Here is a 25,311-nt window from a genome sequence, read left to right on the forward strand (position 1 = left end):
ACTGTTTTAATGATCAAATTATTTCAGATTTGGCCAGTGGAATCCACTTCAATGTGGCTTTCCGGTTTTTCTATTTTTTTTTTAATATTCCCCTTATTTTCTTCTAGCATTTTTACTTCTTGATCGCTATAATATTCAAGGTTTATCATATATTCTTCCTGCAAGAGCTGTTTATGCCAGAGGTTCTGGTTCCATCTGGTATAGTTATTTATTTTATTTTTTATTTTATTGACTTTTAAAAAACATAAATGACAACAGAATGCATTACAATTCTTATTAAACATATACAGCATAATTTTTCATATCTCTGGTTGTATATAAAGACCAATTTGTGTCTTCCTACAGATACTTTGGTTAGAAGCTAATATCTGGTTTCTTAGTGTGGTCCCTGCTACCAGAGTGGCATAATTTCTATATCCTTAGTAGACAGAACAAGGAAATACATATGTGTGATATGTGTGTGTGTGTGTGTGTGTGTGTGTGTGTGTATGTGTTGGGAATCCAAACCAATGGTTTTGCACATGCTAAACACCAGCTTTACTAGTGAGCTACACTCTAGCTCATATGTTTATATTTCCAACAAAAATCATATATAAACATAGATCTGTAAGTAATGCTGTTTAAATATATATATTCAAAACCACATGAGTTCTGTGCTAGTCAGGTTTTCATAATTGTGGCCTAAATACCCAACAAAATCAACTTAGAGCAGAAAAAGGTTTTGGGGGCTCACCATTTCAGAGGTTCAGTCCATATTCAACTTGATGTCATTGCTTTGGATAGGAGATGAAGCAGAACACCAGGACGAAGAACATGGAAGGAGAAGCCGCTAATTTCATGGTGGCTTGAAGCAGAAAGAAAATGGAAGGGGCTGCAGGGAAGACAACCCCTTCCTGATCACACCACTAGTGACCTACCTCCTCCAGCCACACCCCACCTGCCTACATTTACACCCCAGTTAGCCCATCCAAACTAGGATGGATTGATTAAATTACAGCTCTCCTAATCAAATTATTTCACTTCTAAATATTTCTGTGTTAAATTGAAGATTTTGAGACACCTTATATTGAAGCCATAACAGCTCATGTTTATGTCACAATGCAAAATGCATTCAATCCATCTCCAGAGTCTCTATAGGCTTAATAGTTCCAGAATTACTCCAAAGTCCAAGTCCAAAGTTTTCAGTGAGACTCAAGGCCAACTTTTGACTGTGAGCCCCGGTGACAATATCAAAAGCAGGTTACAAACATCCACTATATGATGGCACAGATTAAATATCCCCATTCTAAACAGGAGGAATGGAGGCATAGAAAGAAGGAACAGAACCCAAATAAGACCTTAACCTAGGTGGGCAAACATTTCCTTAGGTTCATATCCAACATCTGGGCAGATGATGGTGAATTGTTAACTCCAAAGGTCTTGGGCAGAGCCCCACCCCTATGGCCTTGTTTGTTGTGGCCTATGTGGCCTCTCTTTTCCTCTGGCTCTGCCTACATTTAGCAGCTTTCCTTGGCAGACATTCCACATTCCTGGCATCCCTTAATCTCCTGGGTCTCCACTGTAGCTTTGACTTCCTTCTCACAGCTTCATACCTCACCCTTTCAGGGACTTCCCACAGGGATACTGACTCTGCCACACTTTGCCTAGCCTCCCAGGCCTTCCTTTGAAATCTTGGTGGAAGTTTCCAATCCCTTAACTATAGAATCTTGCATTTACACAGAAACAACCCTGCATGGGTGATGCCAAAGATTGCAACCAGCTCAGGTAATAGCTGGGTCCCCTGAAGTGGCTTCTAAGTACCTGTGCCGCCAAGCATGGTGAAATAACTTCCTTGCCCTCCTGCCATGTATAATAAGTAAAGTGCACCCCCAAGGTCATTTAAATGAGTTTTCACTTCTATATGCTTGAGCTGCAGTTGGTATGGTATTGCTGATTCCTGAGATATAGTCAAGGTGTCTTTCTGTTGTTTTAGTGCCCAGTACTTAACTTCTCTTTCATGATGGTACCATACCTTTTTGGCCACAATTTTACATGTACTTCTCTAGCCAACTTGTAAGTTTTAAAAATCCTCCTCCTTCACTACTTTTTGCTCCTGATTCTACCAGTAACCCTGGCTACAAACTGCTAGCAATATTCATGCCACTGCCTGATTGCTGTGCATGGAAGCACTGGGCAAGCATTTCACTGCGGATTCACTCCCTAACCTTTTAACTATCTTGTTTTACACTGTGTAGAGTACAGGCATCCTTGTTTATACAGAGAGCTCTACCCAGTCCTTCTCAAGCACCACTCTGCTCTCATGCCCTGAGTCTGGTTAAATATGTAGATTCTGTTTCTCTAGGACTGAGGTAGAGCCCCAGTTTCTTCCCAGGAGATTCTAAGAGGAGGTCTTCATATTGGTGCTGCTGGTCCTCAGACCACACATTGGGTATCAGGGCTCTCAGGTAATCCCACTTCATGCCCTGAGTCCTTTACCAGCTTCCGATTCCCTATGAGCAAAGTTCCAGTTTCTGAGTGAGGGTTTAGCATGGGCCTGTTCTGCTCTCTCTGTACTCACTTTATCTTCCTCGTCCAACACCAGTTCACATTCACATTCACTCACACACAAAAAACACTTAGTCCTGAACACTGAGCTTCTTACTCTACTTTCCCAATGAGATCTTTTTATTTCACACTTTGTTCACCTTGTTCTCCTACCATGAGTGATTTTCTCTTCTTAGCTCACCACTCCTGTTGGGCCTTTGAATATTCTACTTAAATCATCTTTAGACTGGGTTATAAGTCTCCTGTTTTGATCCCAAGAAACCTTAGTTAAATTTATTCCACATTGTATTCAGATTATTGGTCTTATGTCCTGATTCTCTTTGAAGCAGAACACACTCTGCTAGTGTATACTGGGTGGTGATCAAATGCATGAATTAAAGTGATTCTTCTCATAAAATATTTTAATAACAGCTTTGAGCAGTGGTTTTCACCTTTGTTTTCTGTGCCCATTAGTAATAACTCCTATGCAAAGGTAGCTTAGCACTTTTTTTTTTAACCATGGAATAGAACTAGCCTTTCCCCTCAGTAACTGTGACCAACTCCTTGGCCAGTTACTTGACCTTTAATGCATATCTGTAAAAGAAAGAAATAATAATATTGCAACTGCCTTTAAAAAGTAGTACAAAAATTGAAATTAGGTTACCTTTAAAGCATTTATTACAAAATTATAAGCTGCCAGGATTATTAATTGTATTGTCAGAGCAGAATGAAAAACAATCCTAAAAAGACAGAAGATTAGAGTGGTCAAAGAATAGGGTGTAGGACCTTTGTTTGAATATTTAGTTCATTATTAGTTCTTAAACATGAGTGTAGTTACAGATTACTTGAAGAATTTTAAAAACTATGGGCTCACAGTACTGACTCCTAGAAATTCCAGTTCAATATCTGGGAAGACATTCCACTAATCTGCATTGTCAGTGAACATTTTACTGGATTTTAGAATGCTGATGCTGGGTCCTTTAGAAGCCCTAGCTTAATAAGAGCATGGAATTTAGGTTCCCCTACTATCATGAAGGTAATATGAGATGAAAAGTTTGTTCAAAAAAATTAATTTGAGCTATAGGAAAATGCTCTAATGAGAGAAATAAAGTATTTTAACAAGAATCAGATTTTAACGGCTTATTATTTTTCTTCTTTCTGCATAGGATGTCTAATCGTGATCGAACAATCATCTTCACCATTCAACAGCCTCGGTATTCCATCTTCAAGCTGTTTGACAGCCTCACCTTATTGGCTTCAGGAAAATTAATGTATCATGGTCCTGCACAGGGGGCTCTGGAGTACTTTCAATCAGCAGGTGTGGTTGACCTTTTCACGCACTAGATCCTTCATTCATAGACTCCATGGTAGAGTACAGGGGTCCACAGGAGTGTTGCTTGATATCTGTGCAGACACACCTTGGGATCCCCCACTGTAAAACATCTTCAGTCAGTTTCCTGGTAACTTTTGCTTCATTTTGCAGCACCTGCTTGTTTTTTAGGTCTTTTTCTTGTTTGTATTTGAGTGTACATGCATGTGTGTGAGTATTTTTACTAGGACATTGTTCTGCTTCACAGTTATGGTGTTCTTTCCCTGAACATTCAATGATTAACTGGTCGGACAAACAGACAGTTTCACATTTATGGTAAGGCCCAACATTATTATCTTCTTGACCATTGTAAGAGATTGTGGTTTTTTAGCTTTCCTCCTGACCAGTGATCTTGCTGTGCCTTCATGAGGGCTCATGGAGATGCTACTTTATTTTCCAGTAAGATTAGGTTGCAGATTTAGGCCCTGAATGGATTTGAGTGACCCATTAGTCAATAGAATGACCGATCTTAAATCTGATTTTGATGTGCCAAAATTTTGGGGCTACCTCATTCTTTGTATTTCAGGTTGAATTATGTGATTTTAGAAAATGGCTCACTCAATCTGCTTCATTTTAGAGATATTGGTTGTGATTATAGATGTTTCTCCATGATCCCATATACAGTTTAAATAGTCACTAGTTATTTTTCTTAATTTTTATTTAATCTCTGTCATTTAAAAATGATCAATCATATATGGGTCTGGGGAATCCAGAGTAGATGAACTTAAGCATCAGGCTAAAATCAGATGATTGTGGCATAAGAAGCTGAGGTGAATTCAGGTGTGCTGTGCTGGTCATGTTTTAGCAAGAGTGGTGCTATAGGGATTGGTGGAATATTTGGAATTATGGCAGGTGGATCTTTGTATTTAGATGGTGGAGAAACAATTGTTGCTGACATGCTTCCATTATGGAATTTTTTAAAAAACTCAGAGCATACTGGATATGGGTATTTAATGCTTTTTTTCTTGGACTTAGTTTTAGATTTATAAAGTTCTGATAAGCATCAGAGCATTTTGACAGCTCCTTGGGTTTCACGATTTATGATAGTTGAAGACTAATGTAAGATGTTCTGAAAGGATAAATTAGGGGAGAAGAAAGCCAGAAGATGAGAGAGAAGTTGTTAGATTCGACTTAGCCTCACCTCCCTCACCCTCTGGAAGTGAGTCCTCTTTATTTTCTAAGACCATTGGGTTGTGTTCTTAGGTGGCTTTTGTTCTCAGGTTACTCTGGTGAGGAATACCAAAACCCTGCAGACTTCTTCCTAGACATCATCAATGGAAACGTCCCTCCTATAAACAGAGAGGAAGAAAATGAAGGTATGTGTAACTGTTCGATTCACAGATATTTGCCTGATTGGTTTGGTTAATGTTTGACAATATGGTTGGCTGTAGTAGTAGCACAGTGGTAGAGCACTTACCTAGCATGTGTAAGGCACTGGGTTTGATCCTCAGCACCACATAAAAATAAATAAAATAAAAATTCATCAACAACTAAAAAAAATTAAAAATGTGGTGGCTCATTAAAACAGGGCTTTTTGAATTCATGTTAATGTGGTGGTGTCACGCCAATCAACAGATAGACTTTGTTGACCATGAGTGCTGTGCATGTTTTTTTATTTTATATATTAATGAATATTTATATGTTACTGTCAGTTTTAAAGGGAGTTTCCATTAAAAATAAACATGCTCGTTTTTATAATATTTAAAAATGAGAATCTTATTTTAATGTAGTAAAAATCGAGAAACAGATGTTTATATTAAGAAATATAACTATGTATGGTAAAAAGTAATTTTAAGAATTAGGTTCTAATCAGTTAGGAAAAGGTTAGTGAATTTGCTGTTTTCCACAAGATAATGACAGAAGTCAGGGCAATTAACAAGTTTATCAATGTGTAAAGTGATAACAATGCTAGTACTTTTTCAATATTCAACCTTTAGAATTAAGGTGTTAACCAAGAAACAGGAAACAGAAAAACACTTTAAATCAGTTGTTAAATCTGTAAATAATACTTCCCTTCTTTATCCACTTTTATTCCAAAGCCAAGGAGACTGAACAGCTTTTCCAGAGAGAAAAACCAGTAATAGAAGCATTAGCTGAGTTTTATGCCAACTCGGCCTTCTACAGAGACACAGAAGCTGAATTAGAGCATCTGTCAGGGGGTCGGAATAGCAGGAGTCTGGCCTTCAGGGAGATCACCTGTGTCACCTCCTTCTTTCATCAACTCAGGTGGATTTTCTGGCGTTCATTCAAAAACTTGCTGGGTTTCCCTTCGGTCACTCGTCGTCAGGTAACCTGCAGACTCATGACTGTGCTGAGAAATACTGATGTGGGAACAGTTTTGTTCTGATGTAGTCTGCCTCAGGATTTAGTGTATCTTCTACCCACCCTTCCATCTATTTGTTGTCCCTACTCCATTGAGGATATAGTCAATAGGACAGGTAAAAATTAAGTTTTTACTAAGGAAACATTTTTAGTGGTTTCTAGGACACTATCAGAAGTTTTGTTGTTTAGAAGAGATGTAATATATAATCTAAGTACAAAAAGATTTGGGGGGTTCAATCAAGAATTGAACCCAGGGAGGCTTAACCACTGAGCCACATCCCCAACCTTTTTTATTTTTTTTATTTTGAAACAAGGTCTCTAAGTTGCTTAGGGTCTTACTAAATAGCTGAGGCTGACTTTGAACTTGAGATCCTGCTGCTTCAGCCTCCAAGGTCGCTGAGATTCTAGGCATGAGCCACCCATTCTCAGCTAGAAAAAGAGTTTTTTAATTAAACTAAAAGCAATGTCAGTCACATTTGGGGTGTTCTATTAGTTGGCATCCTTCATATATTGATTTATTCCACAACTTGCACGCAGATCATTTGCTGCATTTTGGGGACTCTAATATGGTGGTGAACAAAGTGAGTAAAAATAACAATCTCTGCCCTCATGGAACTTATTTTCTTATCAGGGTAGAGAGGTGGTAATTGGACAAATAAAATATACAGCAGCTCAGATGGCAGCAGGACTATGCAGAAAATTTAAGCAGAGAAGCAATAGAGAAGGGGAGGGAGAGGGCAGGCAGTTAGTAGAAGAAAGTTGGTTTGCAGTTGAAATCAGGCAATGAGGGACACCTGCTGGCACTTAGTACACCTGAGGGAGGTCTGGGATGGACACTTTCTGACACAAGAACCTGTAGGCAAAGTGTTCTTCCTTATAATTGACCCTCCTCATTGAGAGATTCTAATCTCTGAAAATAGATATTTGTAAATAGATATTTCAAAGAGTGTGCTATTTATACACAGGTAGTAACTAGAGTTAATAAGGCTACTCATTGTCCCATTATCTTTCTCAACTGAGATGAGATAATATTCTTTTGCTCTTTTCACTCGTTCTGCAGTGGTTGTTGATGATTACTCCTTATGTTTTTTTGTTATACTTAACCCCTGTAACACATGAAATCCTAGTTGTCCTAGTCAGTTGGGCTGTTATTTATAAGGGAATCAATCTTACTGATAGTTTTTTAGTTATTTTATTATCAGTCATTGAATTTCTCCTAAATACTAAAAGAATATTGTTGGCTCTAATGAAATACTGCTAACTACTTCACATATACTCTGTAATTTTCATATACAAGTCATCACTTTCTGAGTATATCTGAGATCCTATATCCCCATTTGAACATACTGTCATTGCTCCAAATATTTTTGATCCCTATGATATTGACATATCTGTTGGAACCAGGCAGTTAGGTGTCTTAAAAAAATAATTTATGTCATTTGGAGACACATCTGGTGATTTAGATGCATCAACCTGGATTTCCCATGATGGAACAGTGAGCTACAATGAGTTGATTATTTAAGGTGATTCATGCATTTAATTTTTCCTACTTGCCCCTTGAAGTGGTTTATAGTGCTTTATATAAGACAAGTAGATGGTAGTTGTGCACAGGGCATAATTAGAACAGAGCGACTTTCAATAAACCAGGATCGTGTCTTGAGATTACATGTTCAAACTCTTTGTCTCATCAGTGAATTCAGTTCCCCAAAAGGAATTCCAACAATTGTCTGAAAAGTAGTAGTCTCTAGAAGAAGGGTAGAACCTTGTAGCTCCCTGAGATTAAAGGAACAACTCTTGTTCAGGTTTGTAATAGGTATAATGTAGTACATTATATATATACCTACAGAAATATAATTTTTAGTAAAGGGCCAGTTGGAAAATCTTTCATGCTTTTAAAGTATGAAACTACATGTTCACTGGCACAAAACTTGGGAGCTCAGTTCAACTCTGAAAATTTGCTCCCCAAGTGTCTTCAGCACTCTGCTACCCTGTGTGGCAGTGTCCAGTTGACACTGAAAGGAATGTTAACTTGCACAGTCATCTGCTCTGTTGTCCTATCAGCTCCCAAAACAACAGATACTTTAATTTTCAATTTAATTTAGAAAGCACACTAATAATACACAGTGTTTTGTATTCTCTTAGGGACTCTGGCCAAGCCATTTAAAGTGTTGACAATCTCAATGGAGAGATTTGATTATGCTGCCAAATATTTTGTAATAATCAGTGTTGTGGCGGGGTGCAGTGGCTCACATCTGTAATCCCAGCAGTTCAGGAGGCTGAGGCAGGAGAATCAAGAGTTCAAAGCCAGCCTCAGCAAAAGGGAAGCACTAAGCAACTTGGTGAGACTCTGTCTCTAAATAAAATACAAAAAAAAAAAATGTCTGGGGATGTGGGTCAGTGGTTGAGTGCCCTGAGTTCAATCCCAAGTTGCCCTCCCCCCAACAAAAAATCAATGATGTGCATGCAACAATTTTACCTCTAATCAAATTTTTTTATTTTTTCTTTTTCTTTTTCTTTTTGATAAGCTATGTTACACAGTCATTCTGGCACTGGCTGTAGGTTGCATTTTCCTTGTGTTCAAAAATGATTGTACTGACATCCAGGTTAGGTAAGTAAATTTGGATCTTTACTTGAGAAAATGCTATTACTTTTTTCAAACTTGTAAATATCCTTTAAGAATTTGAATTTATGATAAGTATAGAATAAATGTTACTGTTTAATTCTGGGTAGAATGAGTTGGTACATTAAAAACCAAACGGAAGACTAATCTTTCTTTTTATCAGATGCATGTATATACAAATGTACTAGTAAACTCTGATTTAACCTGTAAACCATTCTTTTTAAAATTTTTTATTTGTTCTAATTAGTTATACATGACAGTAGAATGCACTTTGACACATCATACATAAATGGAATATAACTTCTCATTTTTCTGGTTGCACATGATGTAGAATCACACCCTTTATGTAGTCATTTATGCACATAGGGTAATAATATCAGATTCATTCTACTGTCTTTCCTAACTCCATATCCGCTCCCCTCTCTTTAATCCCCTCTGCCTAATCCAAAGTAACTCTATTCTTCCCTAACAGCCCCGTCCTTTATTGTGAATTAGTGTCTACATATCAGAGAAAACATTAGGTCTTTATGGTTTGCGGGGGATTGGCTTATTTCACTTAACATGATATTCTCCAGCTCCATCCATTTACCGGCAAATGCCATAATTTCATTCTTCTTTAAGGCTGAGTAATAATATTCCATTGTGTATATATACACCACATTCTCCTTATCCATTTATCTGTTGAAGGACACCTAGATTAGGTGTCCATGGTTTAGCTATCGTAAGTTGAGCTGCTATAAACATTGTAATGACTCTATCGCTATAATGTGCTGATTTTAAGTTCTTTGGGTATAAACTGAGGAGTGGAATAGCTGAGTCAAATGGTGGTTCTGTTCCAAGTTTTCTATGGAATCTCCAAACTGCTTTCCAGATTGGTTACACAAATTTTTAGTCCCACCAGCAATGTATGAGTGCATCTTTTTCCTCACCTCCTTGCCAACATTTATTGTTGCTTGTATTCTTGATAATTGCCATACTACTGGAGTGAGATGAAATCTTAGAGTAGTTTTGATTTGCATTTCTCTAATTGATCGAGATGTTGAACATTTATTTATATATTTGTTGATTGATTGTATTTTTATTTTTTATTTTTTAGTTGTATTTGGACAAAATAACTTTATTTATTTATTTTTATATGGTGCTAAGAATGGAATCCAGTGCGTCCCACATGCTAGGCGAGTGCTCTACGCTGAACCCCAACCCCAGCCCAATTGAATGAAATTCTGTGAAGTGTCTGTTCAGTTTCTTAGCCCATTTATTGATTGGGTTATTTCTTTTTTGGTGTCAAGGTTTTTGAGTTCTATATATATCCTGGAGATTAATGCTCTGTATGAGGTGCATGTGATAAAGATTTTCTTCCATTCTGTAGGCTTTCTCTTCACATTCTTGATTATTTCCTTTGCTGAGAAAAACCTTTTTATTTTGAATTCATCTCATATATTGATTCTTGATTTTACTTCTTGCACTTTAGGAGTCTCATTAAGGAAGCCAAATCCTAAGCTGACATGGTGAATATTTAGACCTACTTTTTCTACTATAAGCACAAGGTCTCTGTTCTACATCCTAAGTTTTTAATCCATTTTCAGTTGAGTTTTGTGCAAGGTGAGAGACAGGGACTTAATTTTATTTTGTTACATATGGATATCCAATTTTCCTGGCACCATTTTTTGGATAGGCTATCTTTTCTCCAGTGAATGTTTTTGGTGCCTTTGTCTTACTCCTAAGTCCTGCCTACCACCTATCTACTTTGTGTTTCTGAATTTGGACACTCTAGGAATCTCATATACGTGAACTCATAGTATTTCTCTTTTGGTGACTGACTTATTTTCCTTAACATTATGTCCTCAGTGTTCATTCAAAATGTAGTATGTATTGGAATTTGGCTTTTCAGTCTATAAAATAGTTATGCATTTATTATATTTGGCTTTACTCTTCATTTACTGATGAAAATCTGGGAACCTCCAGGTTTGAACTCTTGTAAGTAATGCAGCTATAAGTGTGAAAATATCTCTTTGAGTCCTGCTTTCTGTCTGGAGTAGACACCCAGAAGTGGAATGGCTGGATTATATGGTAATTCTGGTAATTTTCTGAGGAACTTCCAGGCAGTGGAAGCACTATAGCTGCACCATTTTATATTCTTTGTAGCACACAAGGGTTCTAGTTTCTTCATATCCCCACCAGAACTTCTTACTTTGTCTTTTGCTAAATATTATAGTTCCACTGGGTCTTCGGTAAAATGTACAGTCCTTTGTTCATTTTAAAATTGGCTTGGTTGTTGCTATTGTTGTTGAGTTGGAGATCTTTATATTTCTGGCTTATTAATCTCTTATTAATCAGGACCACTTTCATTTTTATGTATTTTGAAATCTCACAGGAAGGTGGCTGTCCTAGTCAAGCATAATTAAAGGCTTTTGGATAGTTGTGTGGTTGACGTCTCTAGTAATGTGCTGATTAAGGATTCCCTCCATTGTCTGTATTTTCTTTCCACATGTCTTTCTTTCATTACTCCACTTTAAAACTGTGTTAGTGTTATGTTCTATATATGTGATACTCCCCAAAGCTTCTATGTTAATGCAGGGATGTTTGGAGATGAAATGATTGACTTATGAAAACTGTAATCTAATCAGTTCATCCTAGTTTGAATGGCTAAATAAGTAGTAATTGTAGGCACATGGGGCTAGATGAGGAAGGTCAATGGAGGATGAGACCTGGACAAGTTTAGAGTTTATTATACCTGAATCTCTTTTCCTTTTCTCTCTCTGCTTCTGGCCATGATGAAGAAAGCAGCACTTGTACACCACACTATTACACCATGATCTTCTGCCTCAAAATCCATTGGGCCTAGAGCAATGGACTTTGCCAATTGTGGACTAAACCTCTGAATCTATGAGTCAAAATAAACTTTTCCTCCTCTAAGTTGTCAGATAGTTTGTTCTCACCAATGCTAAGCTGAATAACATAAAAATCAGTACCAGAAATAGGGATTTTTCTGTGCCTAACCTGCTCATGTAGTTGAGGAACCTTTGGAAATGGTTTGTAGTAGGAGTTTAGAAAAGTTTGGAGATGCAAGCTAGAGAAGGCTTAAATATTGTAAGCAGAGCTAAATGGGCTACTATGGCAGAAATTTAGAAGACCAAAATGCAAACAGAGCATGGACATTAAGGACTGTGCTCATGAAGTTTCAGAGGGAAATGAGGAATCTCTTGGGAATTGGAGTAGAGACTATTTATGTTACATTCTGACAAATAAGTTGTCTACATTTTGCCCATGTCCTCAGATTTTCTGTGAGGCTGCATTTAAAGGTGAAGGATGAATTAATCTAGTGGAGGAAATTTTATGGCAGTACAGCATTCATTCAGGAAGTGTCATGGCTTACTCTCAGATTTTGGCCAGGTTAACTGTAAGAATCAGGAGTAAAAAACAGAGAAGGAAGATTTATTATTTTTTTAACTTGCAGTTTGGCAAGTTAAATGGGTAATGTAGGGTGTGTAGTAGTCGGGCCAAGAAAACTGTGATTGTTGAAGAGATTATAGCCACTAAAGGGATACTAAGTACTTTAAACAGAGACAGTGGGGAAGATAGTTTGAAGGCATCTCAGGAATTCATAAGATTACATCCATTACAGGCTCAAGGATGTAGAAAGAAAAATCACACTGAGGAAAGATTGTGGGTGCACATTGCTCACATAGTTGGGCCTAGGAAGTTTTTTCACACTTATCAGCTGCCCAGGCACTCAGAGGCTACTACAGCCATGATCCCAGTGGGACCAACTACTGCACAAGCTAGCAGCAGACCTTGATATCATCCATATATTGCTGGTTCTGCCAGAATGCAAGATAAGTTAGTCAATGGATCATAGAGGCTTTCAACTGAGATTCCAGAGGAAGTTCTGTGAGACCAGGTGACGTGTAGAATGGTTGGAATCCCTAAAGGCTGCCCTCAGAGGGTAATGAATGAAGCTGTAAAGATGAATGGAATAGAGACCCCAGAAATGAAATGCCAGTAGTGTGGACTACCTGCTCATAAAAGCTCCTGACTACAGAGAAACCAGGCTAACAGAGAGGCCATGTGCACTACAACTTGCAAGACCAAACAGTCAGGGTGGCTCTAGCCTTTTGGAGATCACATCCCACCACCATGTGTCTTGGATGCAATAAGTAGAGTTTGGGGAGCTTCTTCCTGGCTGGGTTTGGGTCTTTTCTGGTTCTATGCTTTCTTTCTATGCCCCTAATCTTCCATTTTGGAATGGAGATATATACTCTGTACAATGTCATATTGAATATCTGTAATTTTCTTTTGATCTTTACAGGTGCTTATAGCTAAGAGTTTGCCTTGAGTCTCAAATGAGATGTTGGACTTTGAATTTTAGGCACTGCTATAACTGTTAAAACTCTTGCAGGTGAACTAAGTGCATTATAAATTATGAGATGGACGTGAGCTTTTGGGGGCTGGGAATGGTTGGAATATTAGGTGTCCCACAAAGTTCCTATGTTAATGTAGGAATATTTGGTGGTGAAATGATTGCCATTGTGAGAGTGGTAAAGGAATCAGCACATTTTAGTTTGAATGGGCTAACTGGGTGATAACTGTAGGCAGGTGGGGAATTGCTGGAGGAGCTGGGTTCCTGGGAGAATGCCCTAGAAGGGTACATCTTCCCTCTACCCCTTTCCTTCTTTCTTTGCTTCTTGGCTACCATGTTGTGAGCAACACTCCTTCTGCCACGATGTTGCCTCACCTTGTGTCCAGAGCTATGGACTCAACTGACGACAGACTCAATCTCTGAAACCATGAGTCAAAACAAACCGTTAGAAATCTTTTCATTGCTATGACTATAATACTCTACAATAATTACTTAGAGAAGGAAAAGTTTATTTTGGCTCACAGTTTTAGAGGTTCAGTCCATGGTTGACTGAGTTCATTGCTTTGGGCCCAAGAATGAGGTAGAATATCACAGCAGAATGGCAAGACAGAGGAAAGCTGCAAATTTCATGACAGATAGGTAGCAGAAAGAGATAGATGGATAGATAGATAGATAGAGCCAGAGATAAAATATAATGCCCAAATATAAGATCTGAGTACCCTACTTCCTCTAGCCATGACTCACTTGCCTACAGTTACCAACCATATTCCTTTCAAATTAATAATCTATCAAATGCATTAATCCACTAATTAAGTTGAACATCCCTGCATAAACACATGGATTATTGAATATTTAAACAATTTTGAGCTCTATTTATCTTTCTATCATACATTACAATTGATATTTGACATTTGGGGTACTTAAATTGAAAGTGATAGTACTGTTATAATCTATAAATTAGCCTAGGCTGCCGTAAAAAATATTGTAGAATCAGAGGCTTAAACAACAGAAGTTTAATGTATCTCAGTTCTACAATCTGGAAATCTGAGTGTCATTCCAACAGGATGAGGCTCCTGTGAGAATGCTTCATTCCTTGCACATGGCAGTCTTCACTCTGTACCTTCTCCTGACAGAGCATACTGGGATGTTTCTTCCTCTTATCAGTACAGTAATCTTGGGCTCTCTATTCTCATGACCTCTTTTAATTTTATTACTTCTCATGTTACTTATATCCAAATGCCTTCCTATTGGGGGTTGTTGTTTCAAATCAATTTTAGTGAACACTAAAATTTTAGTTCAGAGTAAACTAAGACCATGAATTTCAAAAAATGTGGAATTATAGGAGTACCAGAGGAGAGACCTCATGGAGTTGTACCCTTTCAGTTTCAACCAGAACAGTTCTACACTTTTTAAAGAAAGATATAATTAATGTTATGTCATTGTGGAATCAGTTCTGTGGGTAGAAATCAGACCTACCAGCATTGACTTGACTGTGGTACTTTTGTTCCTGTTCTGTCCTGGCAGAGCCTGGGGACTCTATATACTGATTGTCTTCCAGTGTTTCAGCAGTGTGACAGCTGGGGAGATGTTTGAGCTCGAGAAGAAACTCTTTAAGTGAGTAGATCTCTGTTTCTAGAGGGTACATTAACAGCTTTTGGTCACACTGATCATCTCACAAATATGTCCAAGGATGTGACCCTGGGGAATACAAGAATTTTTTTTTTAATTTATTCAATTCAATTAGGGATCTGCTGCTGCATTGGGGCCTTGGAGAATAACAGTGTCACCTTCTTCACATTCAGAAATTGGGAGAAGAAAAGCCCCTGTTACACTGAGATTAGCCCCTCAAGTGCTGCTGTTCAGGCAGAGCCAGCCTCAGAGGAGCAGCAGAGTCTCTGAGGAGAGTGAGGAGAAGCACACTGTGTCCCTGGAGGGGTGATGTGGGCCAGAGTGGGCGGCAGCAGGAGGGGTGCTGTCATGAGAGCTTCACAGCAAGAGCCTTGGGGGCTGATGCCCCAGGGAGGCTGCACCTGAGGTGGAGAAGGGCATTAACCAGGGATCAGCCTGGAGCCTGTGGGCAGCTGCAGTGTCAGACCTGGTGGCAGCAGGAGTCTGCACAGCAGCATCTCATCTGGGCTGTGCCTTCTTAGACTAATCTGGGATCTGTGGTGTGCGTTTTTTGTTTTGTTTTGTTTTTTCTTTTGTTTTCTGTAGACATGAGTATATCAGTGGATACTACAGTGAAAAATCTTACTTCTTTGGAAAACTGTTATCTGATTTAATACCCAGGAGGATTTGTCCAAGTTTTATATTTACTTTTATACTATCCTTGATGTTAGGTAAGTAACAAGGCAAAAACAATGTGCCTTAATCTTGGATATGAGGTGATGCTAATTTCTAATTTCTCTTTCTCCAAACTACAAAACAAGCCAAAAGCTGGGGAAGTACTGTACCCTGTTGAATATAGCTGCTAAATGTGGGCATTGTTTTTTCAGACTTTTCCTGTCAAACGTGTGTGTATATATTTTCCTGGGGCTTGAACCCAGGATATAAATGTGCTGGCCAAGTACTCTGACACTCCACTACCTCACAAGCTATCATTTTGGTTTATTTTAATTTGAGACCTATTAGTTTTGCTTAGTTGTCCAAGCTAGCTTTGAACTTGCAAGCCTCTTGCCTTAGTCTCTGGAGTAGCTGTGTTTTCAGGTATGTGCCCCTGAAACTGACCCAACCAAATGTTAATACTGTTTATAAAACTACATGGTATTGAGAAATGTTGTGTGTCATACACAAATATGGAAGGAATTATAAAACTATATGAAACTATGCTGGAGGAACTGGGATATTTATTGCCTGTCCATCTACATATCTTCCCTTGGTATCTCTCCATTTATCTCTATATAGAGATAAAATACAGATAGTAATATCTAAAGAGATATATTGAGAGGGATAAATAATCTACATACACACATTATTCTCTCCCTCTTCCCCTCTTTATTGAGAGAATGGTGGCTTTTGAGGTTATTGATTTAATTAAAATACTTGCTTGGTGAGTATAGACACATGTGTTTGTGCATCATGTTCAGGTTCCCCCCTAGTTTCATTGCATGAGAATTTCCATATCTCTCTCTCTCACACACACATAAACACACCAGAAATATCTATTTTTGAAACATACTTCAAAGTAAGAACCACTAATAGAGACTAATTAAACCTTTCCTTTTACAAATAAGAGGTGTCATAAACAATTAGTCATGGAATCTAGATCCCCAGACTCCTGATTTTTGTTCTTGCAGCTGTTCAAAAATCTTCAGACTGTATGATCCAGATCATATTAAGAAACACAACTTAGCCCCATTCTCTATGACCATGCCATAGGTGGTTTGTCTAGAGGGTCTTAGGTTGCTGAGATATCTCCCTTCCCCGAGGTATTAAAACTACTGTGACATTGTGCAACCCAGTCCCAGTTTCTTCATTAATGCAGTTGCAGCAAATAATGCACCAGGGGACATGAATCTGCTTTGAGAAATTTCCTCAGATAGTAGAATTTTGGCCATTTTTGTTGTCTATATCTCTCCATCTCAGCAACTCAGAAATCGTTCCCAATTACACATAGTTGTTACATGGAAAAGTTATTTGCAGTAAGTGTAATGAAGAAAACTGTATGATAATTTTACATGATTTCATAGAGGGAAATAATAAAATTGTGACTCATGATAGTTGGATAGTGGGTAACTTCATTCTGATATTAGTTTAGCAGAATGTTATAGTGTTATTTGACAAATAAGTTAAAATACTAGGTGACCTAGGCCACTGGACTGACCCTTTCTTTTCCTTCTAAGGATGGAAACTAGGAGCTTTCTTCAGGACGATGTTTATTGTTTTGCTGGTGGCTTATACCACCAGTTCCATGGCACTAATTCTAGGAGCAGGCGAGAAGGCAGATAGAAAGATACTTCTTGTGATTGTCTATTTTATGTTTATGCTGGTAAGTGTGAACTGTGCTTCTCTGAGAAGGAATTTTTCTCCTGTTCCTTCTTGCTCCTTCAACTTTACTGTAAAACCTGCTTTGAGGATTTTGTACATGAGGCTTAGATGCTCCTAGAATGCCAGATTTCTTCTTACTCTTTTAGTGAAGTTACTATAACTTTTAATCATATCCTCACTAATGAGCTTTTAAAAATACTTTTTGGTGATATATTATGAACCCTTGATAAATTGGAAACCAGAGTTGTGATTGGCTGATTCCCTCATAAAAACAGTTCTCTGCCTTCCTTTTATGCTAGTGTTAGAAAACTGACAGCTGTTCAACCAGCAGAGATGGTTTGGTTGGATTCACTTCTCTCCAAGTTCAAAGTGAAGATCCTTGAGAAATTTAATAGTGTGCAACATGGGGAGGCTAACTTGAGTGCCACTTACATTTTCAAAAGGAGGATTTTGAAAATCGTGGAAAATTCTCATACCTAGAGTACAAGATCACTTACTTTTTGGCTTTCTGAGGAACTCTTTATATCAATATACTTTTGCTTTTAATGGTTACTTAGTTCTAATCTTATATGCCCCTAAAATCTATACTCACAATGATGAATCAACAGATGAATGGAACTAGTTACCACATTTCCCCACTATGATATCAATTAAACTGGAGATCTTAGACTATTAATACACACATTTTTTCTGCTACAGTAGGAGAGATGTCAGTCAATGATAGGTAGTTAGCATAAGCTCTTGGCAAAGTATAATTCTTCCATTTCTGAAATTGGCAACTACCAATGTATATCGTTGAGAAAACAGTAAATGCTATTTATAGTTCCTATGCTGTCATCCAATAAATAAAATGTCTTTCAATAAATAAAGATGGTTTGTTTGATTTATTTGATGTTTTATAGATTATTAGGCAAAGGTCCCTATATGGAACTTTAAAACCAGTCAAAAAACCACATTTCATTGAGTGATGTTGTGTTATATGCTAAGCACTTGGTTAGGTCAAGTCTAAGTATATGCAGATACACCACAACCTTGTCCTTGTTCTGCATATCCCAGTGCACCTCACACCCATTAGGACAAGTGTTATATAAACCTTATACTTGTCTTTTGGGTGTCTTCCACCGTCCTTCTTGTCATCTCCATTGAGATACTGTTTTCTAATAAATTTAATTGGATTAATGACATTTTCTGTATCATTAATTTTCTGTGTCATAATGTGATCATCACATTATGCTCTTTATCTGTTCTTTGAGTTACTTTAAACCTGAATTCAAAACTTCATTTTACTCCTAAAGTCGTAAAGGGTACAAACCCCTGTAAATAATAAATTTCAATAAATGGAAGTAGAGAGGGGTGTGTGATGCTCAGGGTTGTTCTGGTACATTTTCCTAGATTTCTAGGTTCATTAGGGGAACAGAGAGTGGAGATATAATTCAATTAGTCAGTATAGTTGGCCCTTCTAGCCCACTAATCTTCATTGAGAGATTCAACCAACTTGAAATAGAGACTTTTCGAAACAAAAATTATGTCTCTATTATATATGTACATTTTTCCTTTTTTGTTATATTTTCCAAGTTTCATGTAGTATTAGGCATCAAAAATATATTAAAATGATTAAAAATATACAAGGTGTGCATATTTAAATCATGAAGAATATTCAGCATTACACATGAATGCCATAGTGTTTTAAAAATATGTGACATGAGCATCTGTATATTTTTGAGGCTGTGAGTCGGGGTGGAGTGGTCCTGTAACCAATCCCTGATTGATACTAAGGGGTTGACTAAACTTCCTAATCTTCAATTGTATGCAGTTATAGAGAAAGTTGAGAATATCTTCTTGATAATTAAGGATCCTCCAAATAAGTGAAATACATAATATAGATTGTAGTTATATTGTTCTTCCTTTAATATCAAAAGCTGTTGTAGCTATGCAGAGGTACACATAAAGGATTAAGATTAGTGTTTAGAAGTAAGTGGAAGAAATCTCAACAACGAATTGATCCTTGCAGAATGTTTAGAAGGTTGTAGGGTTCTAGGAAAGGGTCTTGTCAAGCATTCCTCCTGAAAATGCTGAACCAGTTCTGACTCTTGGGGTTTGCTTTTTGTAGGTTTTCTTGGGTATATCGCTGAATTTTGAAAGCACAAAACTTTGGCTCTCCTGGCTTCAGTACTTCAGTATTCCTTATTATGGCTATATGGTAAGTTGTCTTCATCTGTTATTGTGGGGAATAGCTTGGGAAAGCTGGCAACAACAAAAATAAAGCCTAATCATTTCATTTCCTCAGCCATGAGCTGTGAATCTCTCCCATCCCAGAACTGTCTTTCAGGAGCAATACATGAGTATTTCTTGTTAGCCTTGGCTAACACAAGATAAGGGAGTTTTCTGGGATTTCACAGTTACACTATTGTTGGCAGAAGATGAAGTTGGAGAGAAAGGTTGAAGGAGAAAGATTGTCTCATTCACAAAAAAAAAAACATTATGTTTTAGTTCAATAAGGAAATAAATGAAGGATGGGAGACTAGAAGACATAGCTTGCATTGTAAGGGAAATTAGAAAAGAAATAAAGACCATAGAATACTCAGAGCCACACTGGTTTTAGCAAGTTAGTCAGATTCAAAGAAAGTTATCTGTGGTGTTACACAGTGTAACCAAGTTTCTAACTCCCAGAATTATAAATGGTCTTGATAAAAAACAAGCAAGAAAAGATCATTACCATATCTAAACAATGTTCATTGAGCACCACTGTATTATTCCAATTATAATGTTTATGGGATTATAAAATTGGAAGAAAAGAAAGAATGAAGTACGACATAATAGAACCAGAGGTCTCCCTTTATCTCAATGTTAAGCTTATCAATTGCCATGGAAAATTTAGTTGCCTTGATGTGACAAAATTTTGATAGTGAAACTTGGTGGGTTTTTTTTGTTAGAAGCAATAATAAAGACTGAACTTGAGGACATAAATGTGACAATTCTTTGGTCACTGGGTTTTTGTTTTGTTTTCTTTTCAGTAGTAAGGATTGAACTCACACCTCACCTATGCTAGGCAAGCACTTTACCACTGAGTTTCCCAGTATTTATTTTTTTATTTTTTATTGTGAAACAGGGTTTAACTGAGTTGATTTGCCCAGTTTGGCCTTGAACTTGCCATCATCCTGCATGAGCCCTTCCACTATCTGAGATTCCAGGTGTGCATCTCTGCACCTTGCTTTTGGAAACATTTGGAAATTTAGAACTGTTTACCTTTCCTTGTTCTCCTTATGCTATAGGCTTTGCTGCATAATGAATTTTTGGGACGAAACTTCTGTCCAGGAGTTAGTACAACAGAAAGCCGTGGCTGTGCCAGCTATGTGATGTAAGTTTCCCTTCAATGTCATAATCAGCTTTCTTAACACTGCCACGAGATGAAGAAAGTCCCCTGGGCTTAAAGCTGGTATGAGACCTTTCAGGGTCAACAAACCTTTCTGACCCTGTTTTCTCACCCATAAATTGAATCATTGTGCACTAGTACATGTGCACAAGTTGTACTTGTATTCTACTATTTAATGTGAAGAAATGTTCATTTTGGAACTTTTGAAGGATTGTTTTGATGTTTTGATTGTGGGGTGAATTCTCATTTCTTCAGAACATTTGAGTTTGAAATTGGCTGTTTCATGTTTAACAAGGGTTCATATTCTCTGAGCTGAATGGGTTATATGGAGCCTGAGACCTCAGCACGTGCACAACAGGAAGAGCTAAGTGGGGGATAGGAGCATAAATGGAGTGAACATTGGCCCAAAGAGGCTGGTCCTTTCCTCTGCTTGTGCACGTGGGAGACATCATGAAATCACAGGCTGTACACTTGTATATATGTGTGTCTGTGAGTTGTATGCATGTAAACTGGAATACCCCCTATCAAAGGATGTATACTCTCTTAAAGAAGGAAGAACACATTTCAGCAATTGAGAAGGAAGTCCCATTTTTGCATAATGTCATCAAAATAGAAATGCATGTTATAACAAAATCAGAGGATATTGGTTTAAAATTTTAGAAATACTTTCCTTTTCTAGGATGTCAATTATTTCATTTTGTTCCAGAAATAAATAAGGGAAAATTTGCATACCAAGGCTGGTATGCAAAATCTGTCCTGGATTTTTCAAATAGTATAGAAATAATTCTTGGTAGTTACACAAATTTTTATTTTGAATGACTGACAGGGAAACTTCTGTGGAAAGGGGTTTTCTTTACCCTGCCCACTCTCTTTTGTGGGATCTGGTTGTGGCATCTTTGTAACACAAATTCAGTGCCACACTGCTGATGAGTAGATGGGAAAAGTGGGACAGACAAGGAGAAGCCACCACAGACTTCATGACCATTAAGGCTCATGTTCACAAGATGAAGGAGGATCTTCCCTTACAACAAAGAGAAGCTAGGGATGTTTTTTAAACTGCTAAATTCCAGAAGATGCCTAAGAATGGCAACAGGCAACAACTGCAGCTGAACCTGGTGTTTTAGTGTCAGCTGCTTTTCTAACCTGTGCCAGGATCACTCCATCCTGCTGTGCTCTAATTACGATTGAAGTCTGATTCCTGGCCTTGCTGGGGATGTCCCATTGCTGAGTATCTGTGATGTTCATTACAGTCTTTGTGCCAGAGCTGCCAGACATGGCTCTTGTAGAGCTCCCCTCTAGTCCTAGTTTTTGAATTCTTAACCTGTATTTTTTGCATGGCTGTCTTGTGGGTGAGCAGAAGTTCAAGGATCTTTACTTAGCTTGGTAAGGTGCACAGTTATCATCAGGTAAAGCTGAGGGTTCTCCATTGGGAGTAAGTAAAAAGTTACATGATCAATATTTCCCTTGAAGAGAGTAGCATTATGGATTTGGAAATGAATGTGTTTGAGAAGGCTAGAAATTTGGTTCCCATTGTGAATCTGTAAAATTGGCCAAGTTAGTTAAGCCTAATTCCACCCCTCTTTTAAATGTGTTTAATATGTATATACTGCTGGATTATGTAGGATTTAACTAAGCTCTTAGGTACAAGTTGCTCAGCATAGTATCCAGCCAAATTGTAAGCACACAACAACTGTTAGCTATTATATGTGAAGGGGTAACTCCTCATAATTTGATTAACCTATAGGTTTCTCTAAGAAGTCATAGTGAAGTTTGGTAGGAATATAGTTATTTTTGTGTGTGTGTTTGTTAAATTTCAGATGTACAGGAGAAGAATTCTTGACACTCCAGAGCATCGATCTCTCTTGGGGCTTGTGGAAGAATCTTCTGGGTTTGGCTGTTATGCTAATTTGCTTCCTCACAATTACCTACCTAAAATTGATATTTCTTAAAAAAAAACATTCTTAAATCTCCCTTTATTTGCTATATATTACTCTCACATTAAAAGGAGCATCTTGACTTAATCATCCAATAAAGTATTTTTTGTTTGTTTTGTGTGTCTTTGTGTATGTGTGTGTGTGTGTGTGTTTATGTGTGTGTGTGGTCTTGTGTTCAGTTGCCTTCACAATTTCATTTGGTAACAATTATTTTTAATAGAAAATATCAAAAAAATCATACATAAATGAACTCAAGCCCCAAACTACTGACACTATGCATTATATACTAGTTTATCTGGTGAGTTAATAACCACAGAAAAGGAATCCAGTCCATTTAATTTACGTAAAAAAGGAGAACTGCAGCCAAGTGCTCTGGCACATGTCTGTAATCCCAGTGGTCTAGGAGGCTGAGGCAGTAGGATCACAAGTTCAAAGCCAGCCTCAGCAACTTAGAGAGGCCCTAAGCAACTTAATGAGACCCTGTCTCAAAATTTAAAAAAAATAAATAAAAAGGGCTGGGGATGTAGTTCAGTGGTTAAGTGCCCCTGGGTTCAATCCCCAGTACAAAAAAAAAGGAAAAAAGAAGAATTGAAACAGGTGGCAAGCTACTAATACCTCTGGTACTAGTTTCTTCATATTCAAAATGAATAGGTAGGTTAGTAGTTTTAATAGTCTATAAGTCTATGATCTGCTATTGTGTCATAAATACCATTCATGAATGCAGTCTTAGAAGCATGAAATATAAAATATGTTGAAAAGTCAGTGCTATTTCTAAGGTAAAAAAAAAAATCCATACTGGTAGAAAATCATGTCTCGATGAGTGAATTAAGTTTGGTGATACTTACTGAGCTCAGGAGTCCACAAGTGGCCAGGGGTCTGGGAATGTGGCTTTTATGGCATTACTGGGACATTCTGCTCTGAAGTCACTTCACTTCCCTGGATGTCTCCGTGGTATATAATCTGGTTACATCCTGAAGAGCTTTGCTAAGACCTAGATTTCTGGCCCTGCCTGTCCCCTGCAGCAGTACCAACAGAGTTGACCCCAGGAAGAACTCACCAGGGCTGGGTTTGGCCATTTCCAAGGTCCTTCTCAGCTCTGAAAATGTGACACTTATGCTTTATTAACTGTCACATCTGTCCCTGCATAGGATCCCCCACCTACCTCTAGACCCCATCTGTTTCCATATACTCTCTTCACTCGAATCTTCATCAGTAACAGGGGAATGTTTACCAGTAAAATGGAAGTATGTTAAAACCTGTCTTATACTGAAGGATAACTAAACAAAAAATAGAGTTCAGTCAACTACCATACAATGAAGATACATGTGCCACCCCCAGTCCAGGTCAAGAAGTAGAACGCCACCAGCACGTGGGAGCCCCACATGCCCCTCTCCCAGTTGCTACTTCTTCCTAGGCTTCTTTTTGAGATTTCACTGTGTATTCCTCTCTGCTGGTGTTATCAGAACATCACTGGACTTCAGGTGGGAGTCCTAGTGTGCAGTTACATACTTAAGTCTCCCTCCCACTTCTTAATAAACTCTTAACCTTTAAATAATTTCAGATTTATAGAAAAACTGCATGGATATGGTGGAAGTTCCCATGTGCACTTTGTCCAGATTCCCATAGAGTTAATGTTTTATATACCAAGCTACGTTGTTCCAAGCCAAGAAATTAACACTGGAACATTAATTAACATTGGGACACTCTCTTCAGATCTCACCACTTTCCAGCTAATGTTCTTTTATTGTTCTGGGATCAAATTCCGGGGTGCACATTGCATCTAGCTCCCTTTGTAAAAGCAAATACTTTCAGGAATTAAGAGAGCTGGTGGATCATTGGAGAACAGCCCCATGCGACTGTGGTTGCCTTGGAATATCACATAGCCAGTCTGTGGGTACCCTGCTACATCATATTGCTACATCAGTCTGGAGACATAGCTTTATATTTTTATCTTTGAACTTAACATAGTCAGATTTTTCACTGCCATGACTAAAGGACCTGACCAGCATAATTGTAGAGGAGAAAAGGTTTATTCAGGGTCCATGGTTTCAGAGGTCTTAGTCCATAGAAGGCTGGTTCCATTCCTCTGGGCTTGAGGTTCACCAGAAAATCATGGCGGGAGAGTGTGGCAGAGATCACACCATGATCAGGAAGCAGAGAGGAAAGTCTCCACTTGCCAGATACAAATATATACCCAAAGCCATGCCCCATCCCCAACTCCACCAGCCACCCCCTACCACTTCAGTTACCACTTCAGTTACCACTGTTAATTGATATCAGGGGATTAATTCATTGATTGGGTTAAGACTCTCAGAACCTAATCATTTCTCCTCTGAACCTTCTTGCATTGTCTCACACATAAGTTTTTTGGGGACACCTCACATTCAAACCATAATAGAACTTTAAGGAACATTTTGTTTCTTATGATACAAATGATAATATTGTATCTGTTTTTTTCTGGTTATTATATGAACATAAATCTCAATTAACTATTCCTGGTTTTGGTATCAGCCTTTTCACTAGTAATCATACCTCCCTCATAGTTCCCTATATTCATAGTTCCTCAGTCCACAAAGAGAAACACATTTCTATACTTATTCACAAAATATAGCTACCAGAACAACCAAAAATTATTTATACTTTTAAAACTAATAAGAATTCAAATATATCCTGTTATATTTATCCTCTTTTTATTATAGTCAACATTTTATGTAATTTTTATTGTGGAAAGAAAAATCATAACAAAAATTAATTATCTACTTCATTTTTAACATAAGGAATATTTTTTAAATGTGATTTATTTTTCATAAGGTAAAAAACAAA

General features: G+C 37.8%; 1 protein-coding gene across 1 annotated transcript in view; it reads left to right on the top strand.

Moving 5' to 3' along the window:
• The window catches only part of LOC113175393 (broad substrate specificity ATP-binding cassette transporter ABCG2-like), a 55,318-nt gene extending 32,760 nt beyond the window's left edge, over positions 1 to 22,558 (top strand). The window contains exons 7-16 of the mRNA XM_026379667.2: positions 3,690 to 3,841; positions 5,113 to 5,208; positions 5,932 to 6,179; positions 8,740 to 8,822; positions 14,719 to 14,808; positions 15,409 to 15,533; positions 17,037 to 17,182; positions 19,292 to 19,381; positions 20,454 to 20,539; positions 22,372 to 22,558. Coding sequence (XP_026235452.2) covers positions 3,690 to 3,841; positions 5,113 to 5,208; positions 5,932 to 6,179; positions 8,740 to 8,822; positions 14,719 to 14,808; positions 15,409 to 15,533; positions 17,037 to 17,182; positions 19,292 to 19,381; positions 20,454 to 20,539; positions 22,372 to 22,519 — 1,264 coding nt within the window. The 3' untranslated portion in view covers positions 22,520 to 22,558. The remainder of the gene's footprint in view (positions 1 to 3,689; positions 3,842 to 5,112; positions 5,209 to 5,931; positions 6,180 to 8,739; positions 8,823 to 14,718; positions 14,809 to 15,408; positions 15,534 to 17,036; positions 17,183 to 19,291; positions 19,382 to 20,453; positions 20,540 to 22,371) is intronic.
• Positions 22,559 to 25,311: the final 2,753 nt, after the last annotated feature.

The sequence above is a fragment of the Urocitellus parryii genome, chromosome 10 (assembly GCF_045843805.1).
Source record: "Urocitellus parryii isolate mUroPar1 chromosome 10, mUroPar1.hap1, whole genome shotgun sequence".
NCBI lineage: Eukaryota > Metazoa > Chordata > Mammalia > Rodentia > Sciuridae > Urocitellus > Urocitellus parryii.